We start from the raw sequence: 11847 nt of genomic DNA on the forward strand, positions 1-11847 counted from the left end.
GTCACAATCTTGTAAACCTCTATCAGATCCCCCTTCGTCCTCCAACGCTCCAATAAAAGCAATCCAAGTTTGTTCAACCATTCTTCATAGTTCGACAAATTTATTGGATTTCAATGAGGATGTGACTAGTGTAGTAGACAGAGGGGAACCGGTGGATGTGGTGTTTTTAGATTTCTAGAAGGCGTTTGATAAGGTGCCTCACAAAAGGTTGCTGCAAAAAGTTAGGGTGCACGGCGTTGGGGGTAAGGTGTTAGCGTGGATAGAGGATTGGTTGTCTAATAGGAAGCAGAGAGTTGGAATCAATGGGTGCTATTCTGGTTGGCAGTTAGTGACTAGTGGAGCGCCGCAGGGATCGGTGCTGGGGCTGCAACTGTTTACCATTTACATAGGTGATCTGGAGGAGGGGGCTGAGTGTAGGGTGGCGAAATTTGCTGATGACACGAAGATGAGTGGAAAAGCAAATTTCGTGGAAGGTGCGGAAAGCCTGCAGAGAGATCTGGATAGGCTGAGTGAGTGGGCGAGGCCCTGGCAAATGGAGTATAATGTTAGCAAATGTGAGGTTATCCACTTTGGTAGAAATAATAGTAGGAGGGATTATTATTTAAAGGGCAAAAAACTGCAGCATGCTATGGTGCAGAGGGACCTGGGGGTCCTTGTGCACAAATCGCAAAAACCCAGTCTGTAGGTGCAGCAGGTGATCAAGAAGGCCAATGGAATGTTGGCCTTCATAGCAAGGGGATAGAATAGAAAAGCAGGGAGGTCTTGCTGCAACTGTACAGTGCACTGGTGAGGCCACAACTGGAGTACTGTGTGCACTTTTGGTCGCCGCATTTGAGAAAGGATATATTGGCCTTGGAGGGAGTGCAGAGAAGGTTCACTAGGCTGATACCGGAGGTGAGGGGGCTAGCCTATGAGGAGAGATTGAATAGACTGGGTCTGTACTCATTGGAGTTTAGAAGGCTGAGGGGGGATCTTATAGACACATATAAGATAATGAAGGGGCTAGATAGGGTAGAGGTAGAGAGATTTTTCCCGCTTAGAAAGGATAGCAGAACTAGAGGGCACAGCCTCAAAATAAGTGGGGGGGGACAGTTTAGATTGGAGTTGAGGAGGAATTTCTTCACTCAAAGGGTGGTGAGTCTCTGGAATTCTCTGCCCATTGAAGAGGTGGAGGCTACCTCACTGAATATATTTAAGTCACGGGTAGATAGGTTTTTGATAGACAAGGGAATTAAGGGTTATGGGGAGAAAGCGGGAAAGTGAAACTGATCCACTTCAGTTCAGCCATGATCTTATTGAATGGCGGGGCAGGCTCGAAGGGCTAGATGGCCTACTCCTGCTCCTATTTCTTGTGTTCTTACAGTCCATATCCTCCAAACCAGGTATATCCTTCAATATAAGAAATCAAGATAAGTTAAGAAATAGAACTTGACTAAATGATAGGAACTAAATAGCGACAAATTCCTTGGGCCTGATGGCCTAGGGTTTTAAAATAGGTACGGATTTGATCTTCCAGTATTCTTTGGATTCTAGAAGAGATCTTGTGGATTCAAAGTTAGCAAACATAAACCTGCTGTTCAAGGAAGGAGAAAGAGAGAAAATGCGGAACTATGCCCAATAGCATAACATTTAATAGTAATCAAATGCTAAGAATCTATTATTATGGAATTGGTAACAGGGCACTTAGAAAATCATAGTATGATTTTCTGTATCAACATAAATTTATGAAGGGGCAAGTAATGTTTGACAAATCTGTACAAAGCTTTTTGAGGATGTAACTCGTGCAGTATATTTGGATTTTCAAGAAACCTAGACGCATAAGGCTTTTGCACAAAGTTGTAATTTGTGGGATTAGAAGTCATGGATTGAGGATTAGTCAAACCGAGAATTGGAATAAATGGGACTTTTCTGGGTTGCTGGGCTGTAACTAGCAGGAGACTGCAAGGGCCAATACTTGGGCTTTAGCTATGAAGGACCAAGTGTAATGTTTCCAAGTTTACTAATGATACAATGTTAAGTGGGAAGGTAAAGGACTAAGGAGGATGCAAGGAAGCTGCAAAGGGATAGGACAGGTTGGTGAGTGAGCAAGAATATGGCAGCAGGGCCTGGGAGAGAGATCATGGGCACTGTTGCTTCTCCTGTTCTTCACCCCATCTTTTGATTATTGAGAGTTAGTGAAGGAGAGAGGGAGGAATGATGAGAGTGCGTAGAGAGTAATGTTGGTTATTACAACAGGAAAAAGTTCTTCATACGGGGCCATGGGATCTTTTAATCTCCATTGAAGCAGCACGAAAGGGAAATTGCTGTTTGTTTTAACAGCTTCTCTGTTCCTGTAGCACTGCAGGCAGATGGCCTTTAACCTGGGGTGCTCTAGCCGTTAAGAGAGAGGGTCTTTGAGGCCACAGGTCTGGCACTGGTGACCTCAGTAATCTTCTACATCTTTTTAACATCAGCTGGAAACCCCTGCCAGTCGGGGACTGGCTGAATCGGGACGCATTTGCACAGCTCGATAATGTTTAGGATGATTGTTATTGTCTAGAATAATTCCTACCTGCTCTTCCACCCCTTCTCTATCACTCTCCATCGGTCTCCCTTCCCCTCAAACCTCAGTGGCTCCTGGGGCCCTCATCCTACCCAACATGTGACCACTGCCAACTGTTAACCATCACCCACAGGGTGCTGTACACGTGACCCCATCACTGCCAATCATTGACCACATTCCCACAACACATACCCCCATTGCCACCGCAGTTCCTGCTGCTTAACACGTGACACTCACCACCAATCACTACAGTCCTGTAAGATGTGAGACCCATTGCCATCCATGACAGTCCAACATGTGACTCCTTGCAGCACCAACGAGGTGCCAGCGAGTTGTCTAGCATGTAATCTGTCAGTGGCATCTGCTGATCCCTTCATTTTATCTGAGTAAAGAGTTTAATTCATGAGTTGCCTTGACATTCTATATTTTTTATTTTCCAAAGATGGAGTGTAGACATTCTAAGTGTGACAGTCCCCAGATTTGGATTCTCCTCTTTGACCACCTTGAATATCTGAACCTGCTGCTGCTGCGCCCCCGCCCCCCCGCCCCCCCGCCCCCCCGCCCCCCCACCCGCCAATCCCAATCCCACTCCCACTCCTCCAGGGCATGGGCCACACCTCAGAGTGTTCACCTTGTTCTCCTTAGCTAAAGGGAGAGTGCAGTGAAGGTCCGTTGGACTCGTTCCTGAGATGACGGGCATTGTCCCATAAGGAGAGGTTGAGTAGTTGACTCGGACTATATTCACTGGAGCCCAGAGGATGAGAAATGGTCTGTTTAAAGTGTGTAAATTTCTTGCAGGGTTTGACGATACGAAAATATTTGCCCTGGCTGGGAAACCTAGAACATGGGGTCACAGCTTTCGAGTAAGTGTTGGCATCCTCAAAATGTTTGGAATTCTCTGCAATGGAGAGCTGTGACTGGCCAACTATTGAGTATATTCGAGGTGTAGACTGATAGATTTTCAGGCACTAAGGGAATGTGGGATATGAGGATGGGACAGTGCATCTGAGATCAGCCATGATCTTACTGAATCATGGAGCAGGCTCTAAGAGCCAAATATCTTCTCTGCCTCCTGATCCTTATGGTCTTGTATTGTCTTCTCTCCTCTGTTGATAAATAGTTAAATCCAGTGATTTAAAAGCCCTTTAAGAGTCTTATTTCTCATTCCTGCACTTTGTGTGTAAAAGAAAAACTGCATACTGTTCTTAAGGAGCTTTTATCAGGATTTCAAATTTGTTTGGGCAAGAGAATTGACAATTGTATTTAATGTGTTGATGTGAATTCAATAGTATTTGATTTGCATAAAATAATGTTTATAGCCCAACAGTTTGAGGGAATGTGTGTGGGATTCCACTGAGGCTTTTGATGTCTGATTTTGGTAGGAAGAATGTGCAGTGACAGTATAAATAAAGGGGGAAACTTTTAAGGAGGTGCAGGAACAAGGGGATTTTGGTTTATACATATGTAAGTCATTGAAGATGATAGTACATGTTTGGAAAGCACTTAATGAAGCGTATAGATTTCTAGATTGAATGCAGGAATAAGGAGGTCATGTTGAACTTGTAAAATATATTGATTGGGTCTCATCTGGAATACTGCTTTCTGTTCTGGATGCTATACTTGAGGAAAGATGTGAAGGCATTGGAGCATGTACAGAGGAGATTCACAAGAATAATACTAGTGATAAACAACTGTAGCTATGAGGATAAATTGGAGAGGTTGAGTCTGTTTTCCTTACAGAAAAGAAAGCTGAGAAGAGACTTAATAGAGGTATTCAAGATCCTGAGGGGTATGGACTGAGTAAATAGTTAGAAACTGTTCCCTTTCAAAAACACATCAAGAAGTAGAGGGCAAAAACCCAAGTAATGGACAAAAGGAGTAGAAGTGATGTGAGGATTTTTTTTCCCACCCAGTGGGTTGTTGGAGTCTGGAAACACAGACTCCAACTTGAGAGAATGGTGGAGGCAGGTTTGATTGAGGTATTCAAAAGGGAATTGGATTGCTGTGTAAAGAGAGAGAGTGGTCAAGGTTACGCAGTTGAGCTAGGGGAGTGGGATTAGGTAGACTGCTCTTTCAGCAAGCCACTGCAGACTTGACAAGCTGAATAGCCTCCTTCACTGTAGAGATTTTGTGGTCTAAAGCTGAAGTATCATGCATGTAAAACAATGTAAATCTCTCCCATTTTTGGTGGTAAATTTATTGAGAGCATTGAGGGTCAACATGTTCCTCAGAGTTAAGGGCAAGGGCAGCAAGTCTAGGAAAGCCTGGATAGCAAAAAAATTAGGAGGACAAAGAGTGGTATTGAAATATCATTGGCAGACAAAATTAAGGAGAACCCCAGTGCCTTTTAAGAGAAGGAGGATGACCATGGAAAGAGTGGGGCCCATTAGAAACCAAAGGGGCAGTGTGTGTGTGGAATTAGACGTGGGCTAGGTCTTAAATGAATATTTTTCATCTGTATTCACTAAGAAATACATTGTAGCTGGAGATTTCAGTTGGGGTGCTGAAGTTCCAGAGCATGTAAAGATTAGTGAAGAGATATTAAATGTTTTAGCGGGCATAAACATGCATAAATCCCCAGGGCCTGACGGGATGTCTCCCAAGCTGCTGTGGGAGGCAAGGAAGGAGATTGTAGGGGCCCTGATGGAGATATGTAAATCTTTGCTGGCCACAGATGAAATGCCAGGTGGTGAATAGGTAGTTTAGAAGGGATCTGGGGAAAATTCTTTTCCACCAAAAGGTGGTGGAAATGTGGAAAATGCTGCCCAAGAGGGTGGTGGAGGCAGGTAGGAAGCATCTGGACAAGCACCTAAATCACCATGGTGTATGGTGCTATGGTCCAAGTGCTGGTAAATGGGATAAGCATATATTGGTATTTGATGGTCGGCATAGACGAACAAAGAACAACACAGCACGGGAAACAGGCCCTTCGGCTCAATGAGCCTGCGCCGCCATTTCAACATTGTGAGTCCCCTCTTCCACCCATGACCCTTGTCTGTGCTTACGGCACTCCACATTGGAAACCAGATTGAGGGGAGACTAATTTAGGGACAATTTGTTACACCAATCAGCCTAAGAGCACATCTTTGAGGTGTGGGAGGAAACCGGAGCACCCGGAGAAAACCCCTGCAAGCATGGGGAGAATGCGCAAACTCCCACAGACACTGGCCCAAATCACTGTTTGCTGTGCAGATACATGGATAGTCACTGAGCTGTCATGTTGCCCATCAGCTGGTCCAGTTTAAGCGTACACTAACGACGTGAAGCACTAGGCTACTCTCGAAACATCCAAGAGCAGCCCTCGCATGACCCATTGCGTGTATGCCCCTTGTTGGACAACAAGGCGGACCGAAGCACCTGTGGATTAGAAGAGAAAAACAGCAATAACATGCACAACTTATGCAAACATTCAAGGGAATCCCCAGAAGCTCAAAAGTAAAACAAGTGAGCCAGAAAATATGTTGGAAGAAAACATGGTGGGCCAAAGGGCCAGTTTCTGTGTTGTATGACTTTGATTTTGATTCCTTCCTTCCAGGGACGTTCTATGCCCGAGAGAGGGTTTTAGCTCTTCGGGAATTTGTCCACAGTGTTCTGGAAAAAGATTGGATTCCTTTTGAACTGGTGGCTCCTGGAGGACAGAAACTGAAAGACGAATCTGCAATGTTTATTGAAGTGGGATTGGTAAATTGTTTACAATTTTTCTATTCAACTTTGTGTTTTTCCCTTGTGTTAGAGATGAGGATGTCTCAGTTCCTTCACTCCGTTGATGCCTGTTGAAAACAATTAGATAGGAGATGCCCCGAAATGATTCGTTCCTCCTTCACCTCTTACGTTGAAGAACCATTTGTTCTTTTGCCATAACAAGATGTTCAAATTTCCTGCCTCCTGCAGAACAGGGAGGATTGATGTCGCTCATTTTATTTCCTATTATGGGTATTTTTTGCATGTAGAGAACAGGAAATTGAAGGAATGCCAACATCTACAGGGTTGTTGCATGTGCTCCGGCTCCTTGGGCATAAAGCAAACGGTGAGTGCAACATAGGAGTGACTGGTGAAATGATAAATCATGTAAACACTAGTTAATGTTTCGAGTAGTGGCCTTTTATGCTAGTTCCAGTTTCTACTCCTATATTTTCTATGCACAGATACAGATGTGAATTTCCAGTACCTTTGTTTTTATTCCCCCGACGTGTGTACAAGCTGAAAATTATTTATACGAAGAAGGGAGGGGATTATTATCCAGCCAGTGGAGGTAATCAAAAAGATTGCCAGGGCTTGAAAATTGCAGGCTTTGAGGAAAGACTGGATAGGCCCGAGTTGTTTTCCTGATAACGGGGAGGGGGGGGGGGGGCGGGGTGGGTCGCTGAAGGGTGACCTAACTGAGCTGTACACAATTCTGTGGGGCCCTGTTAAGGTAGAAGAGAAGGATCTGTTTCCCCCTAGCTGAGGTGTCAGTTACCAGGGAACATTGATTTAGGATGATTGGCAGAAGGATTACAAGGGACTGGAGAAAAACTTGTTCACCCAGGTGGGTGTTGGGCGTCTGAAATTCACTGTCCAATTTGAAGCTGAAATGCTCAATTCATTGAAAAGTTACCTGGATTTGCACCTGAAGTGCTGTAACCTGCAAGGCAATGGACAAAGTGAAGGAAAATGGGATTAGAATGAGCAACTAGTTTTTTGTTTGGTCAGTGCAAACGCGGTGGGCTGAATGGCCTCTTTCTGCACTGTAACTTCGCTATGGCCCTTTGGAGTAATGGTCTTCAAGACCAGTATCCCAGTTTAAACTTGCAGCCCTGACATTTTGCCCTTTCACCTTCAGGTTCCTGCTGCTTTGCTCACCTTGACATGGGATGCAGAGGTTCTATCCGATCTTGAGGCTACAGGACAAAGTCATACCAGTGTGCTCAAACCGGAACTGCTGTCTAATGTCCAGACACTTGTATAAGTAAAAAATGGACTTCCAGTGCTCATTTGAATATTGTATGTAAATTTATTTTGTATAATATAAATGGTGTCATGTTAATACTGTATCAAATAGGAGAGGAAAGAATCAAGATTTTTTTCTGGAGTCATTTGAAGTAACATGATTCAAGGCAGGTGTGTACATTGCGACATTAATGGGACATACTACGCTACTGTTAGATGTAGTCTCTTCGATACTAAATTTCTACTTTTGGTCTGGTTTGGAGGTACTTGCCAAAGGGAAGGAAAACTACTATGGTTACACCCATTGGGTTGAGACCACAATTAGTAGTGAGGGTGATGTTGAGTGGATCAATTAGAACTTCTGCATTTTGAACTAATGGGTAGAAGAGCATTACTTCCAAAAGTACAAGAACCTGGTTGCAGAGAAGGCAGCATGAAAAGATTTGAGACCATTGATTAAACTACTGGAATTGAATTTGATTTTGAGCAGGATTTGGCCTTGCTAACAGCTTTACTGTTATTTACCAGTGATGTCCTGAGCTTTAGTATTAGTGTCAGTTACTGCTGTTGAGTACTTTGCATGTTATCACTGCCACTTTACCTACTGACCCCCCAGGTCTGGATTTGGATGATTATTTGTAATACTGTCCAGAGCCCATGTTTGGATTGACATTTTGAAATCTTCTGCATTCTGTAGTGTATCCAGCATGATAAAATAAGTATGCTGTGATCTGCCAGGAGTAAGCGTTTTGTATTTTGTCACAGTTTCGTAAAATAACCCGATTTTGGAAGAGGATACTTGAGATTCAGAGAATTAAATTGTCATTGGCAGTGGCGAGATCATTGTAGAAAAAGTGGGTCAGCTGAAGCCCAATGGTTTTCCCTTTTTATAAGCAGATCTGTGAGCTTTCAGTAAAAATTGGAGCAGTTTACTAACAGCGGATTGTATGCCACTTCAGGTGAAAGCATATGTGAGCCACAGTGAAGTCAGTGGAAGGCTCCATATACACAAAAAAACCTCTAACATTGATACAAAAAGTTTCCCTTTGGAATCAAGTTGGATTCCACTTGTTTGCCTGCTAGCTGGACTGTTGTGTATTCCTAGTATTTCCTTTTCTCATCAGGTTCATAGAAACCTTTGGCTGTTATTCTGAAGGTGAAATGTGATGCTGTAATTTAGTATGTTCTTGATGTCTAGGTTTTGTCTATGCAGAATTATTCCACTCCCTCTTCCTTTTGCACCATTTGAAGTAAACCTGTCTTGATACAGTATTAATTTGTACCCAGCAGTGCACTATCTCTACAATATTGCTGGTTAACAAATTCAATATTATTATTGGGCTAGCAATGCTGTATGTGTAATATTTAACATTTTGTTATTTATTATGTAAATGGGATTTCTAAAAAGGGTTTCAAGCTGTAATTTTATTAAGTGACACAAATGTATAGTTGATCAGTTGGGAGCGTTTTAACACAAAGGTGTAAGTTTCCTTTGGGTGTCATTGAATATGTGATTCACTCCTGATACAGTTAATAAATTACATACAAATGTTCATGTTTATATGGCACCCAGATTAACTGGAGACATTACAAAGCATTTGCTAGTTGAATAGCCATGTTGCCTATTACATGGGCAACCTCCTGTGGAACTAAACCATACAAACCAAGAATGACACGGTGGCACAGTGATTAGCACTACTGCCTCTCAGCTTCAGGAGTCTGGGTTCAATTCCGGCCTTGGGTGACTGTGTGGAGTTTGCACATTCTCCCTGTTTCTGCGTGGGTTTCCTCCAGATGTTCCTATTTCCTTCCAGAGTCCAAAGATGTCTGGTTAGGTTGATTGGCTATACTAAATTGTCCCTGAATGTCAAGGGGATTAGAAGGATAAATACATGGGGTTACAGGGATAGAGCCTGGGATAGTTGTTGGTGCAGACTCAATAGACCAAATGGCCTGCTTCTGCACTGAAGAGATTTTGAGTCTTCTATGTGTTCAACATATTGTCAGACACAGGCACCATCACATCTTTCCTCTGAGTTTACTGATTTTTCAAGAGTGAAGATGGTACAGAATCTGACATTGGCCTCAACATCCTTATCTGAGGCTGGAGCAAAGGAGGGAGAAATGTAGGCCTGTGGACTTGCTCTTGATTGTTACAGGAGTTGGGTGAGGTCAAGATTGGATTTGCTCTTAGCCTTCTTGTTGAATTGTTTGTCAAAAACTCAGTTGTAAATCATGTGTAAATTGGCATCTGGGTAGTCCAGTGCTCATAGATTGCCCTGAAACAAATATTGGGAATGGGGAACTTACCTTTGTGTCAGATGGTTGTAGGTTCAAGCGCCACACCCCGAGTACATAATCTAGGTTACTGAAACAGTACAGTAGAATGAAAGTTATGGTATTGGGAGTGCTTTTTTTTTAAGAAAATAAACACATTGAACCAAGGTCTTATTGCTTAGGTGCATGTAGAAACTTGTCTGGCACTTTTCAAAAGAGATGCAAGGAGCATTCTCTGTGTTTTGGTCAACATTTTATTTTTCATCAAAGCTTAAGAGTTAATCATCACCTTGCTTGTGTAAACAAATAGTGCTACATCAAAAGTAAGCATTACTGTGAAGTACTTGAGGAGGATGTAAAAGGTGAAATATAAATTCTAGTTCAATCTTTATAACACTTGGTTTTGCAACAGAAAGTGAAGCATTATATTAAAATTGAATCAATGTTTTAAATGAAAAGAACTTGTAAATGTGCTCAACCTTAATAGTTTAAAATACAAATTATAAACTCAGTTCTGGATTATCACCTGGATTATCATATCCAGTTGGAGAACAGAATTCTGAAAATCTACAAAGAACAACACAGCACGGGAAACAGGCCCTTCGGCCCAATGAGCCCGCGCCACCATCTTAACAATGTATTTTTCCTACACCTCCCTTGACCCGTGTCTAATTCCAACAATAGCTTTTACATTAACTTGGCATTTGTATTCAAATACTTATTATTTACATGTCAATTTACTATATGTTTGGCAATACACATGGACTGCCTACACTGTTTACCAAACATTCTGAGCAACTTTGCGCTGCTCTGATGATCTGGTTATGTTTGCAGTGTTTTTAATTGCTTCAGTTGCATACTATACTGTTAATGGAACCATTAAATAGCAGGCACCAGCCTGAGTTGTTATACTTTGTTACTGGAGAAACAAATACTGACCAATTGAACCTTTAGACTGCATTAAATGGCACTCACTACAATCACATTGAACTCACTCAGTAACTGCATGTTTCTACACTGAGCTACTTATCCTGTTAGTGTTATATATACCTGTTCAGAATGATCTTGTATTCAAAACAAAACCAAACAAAATTTGATGAAAACAGTCAATTCTGATTACAGGCCCACCTTAAATCTGTTTGTCAAAAATATCTTTAGTTCCAGCCAAGGTAATAGCTGTTCTAATCGCTTCTCGGCCTTTTGGCTAAGATCAAGTGTAGTATCGACATGCTGCGCTTGATTGAAGTCATTAGGTTACATTTAAGTTTCATTTGAAGCAATTTTTAAAAGCAGCATCTTGGCCTTTTGCCTAAGATGCAAATGAAATCAAGCCTTGGAGGAGGAACTATGCCTATTCCAATCAGCTTGGATCATGTTGCCCAAGATGGGTGGTGAGAGCCCTGTCTTGTCAGCTTGATCAGGAATGACTCACCTTGTTGAGACTCTGAATTGGACTTGATTTGATTAAATTGGAATAAAAATAAATAAACCTGAAAAGCACCCTGGTCACTTCCTAAAGAGAGGAATGCATACTGGCAATTACCTTGTAGTGATTTGTTTCGAGCCTAATGCAGCACCTATGCATTTCATTTCTTCTTTCTCCAGTGTTAAATCTTCCTGGGATACAGTTCAGCAGATGGTTCTCCAGTTCTGTAGGGTTTTGTTTGAGAGCAGTGTTAGCAACCCTGGAGTAACATAGTTGAGCCCATTGTTTTTCTTAGCCACTGTTGGATGTTTTCTTTTGGGACTGAGTTCCTTTTTAGCTTAAGGGATGGAGGCTAATTATTTGTAACCTGTGTGTATACTTGTATAACAACTGACCCAACCAGAACTACTTTCAAGCTTCTTCTGAGCACTGTTAATATGGATTCATGATTTCCACACCAAAACTTGAATATATTGTGCTGTGTATACAAATTGTTTTACATTTGAAATTGGGACTTTATTGCAGAAGGTTTTGTCAGTTTATGATCTTGTTAATGATGCAGAAACAGAAATCATTGCCTATCCTTCACTGAGAAATTGTGCAGAAAGATCTTGCTTCCCAAGGAGCTACTTAACCATTTTTGTAATCTAACACCCCTGTTATAAGTCACATG

The 11847-nt window shown here is 42.2% G+C and overlaps 1 protein-coding gene and 1 non-coding gene across 2 annotated transcripts in view; both read left to right on the forward strand.

Moving 5' to 3' along the window:
- ubxn6 (UBX domain protein 6) overlaps positions 1-9889 on the forward strand; it is a 47700-nt gene extending 37811 nt beyond the window's left edge. The window contains exons 10-11 of the mRNA XM_080212828.1: positions 6078-6223; positions 7365-9889. Of these exons, the coding sequence (XP_080068954.1) occupies positions 6078-6223; positions 7365-7490 (272 nt within the window). The 3' untranslated portion in view covers positions 7491-9889. The remainder of the gene's footprint in view (positions 1-6077; positions 6224-7364) is intronic.
- A 1043-nt stretch (positions 9890-10932) lies between these two features.
- LOC145358933 (U2 spliceosomal RNA) lies at positions 10933-11124 on the forward strand. Its single transcript, XR_013889527.1, has one exon. It is a non-coding gene; the product is annotated as a U2 spliceosomal RNA (small nuclear RNA).
- The last annotated feature ends 723 nt before the right edge of the window (positions 11125-11847 follow it).

The sequence above is a fragment of the Carcharhinus amblyrhynchos genome, chromosome 26 (assembly GCF_965287045.1).
Source record: "Carcharhinus amblyrhynchos chromosome 26, sCarAmb.v2.hapA, whole genome shotgun sequence".
Lineage (NCBI taxonomy): Eukaryota > Metazoa > Chordata > Chondrichthyes > Carcharhiniformes > Carcharhinidae > Carcharhinus > Carcharhinus amblyrhynchos.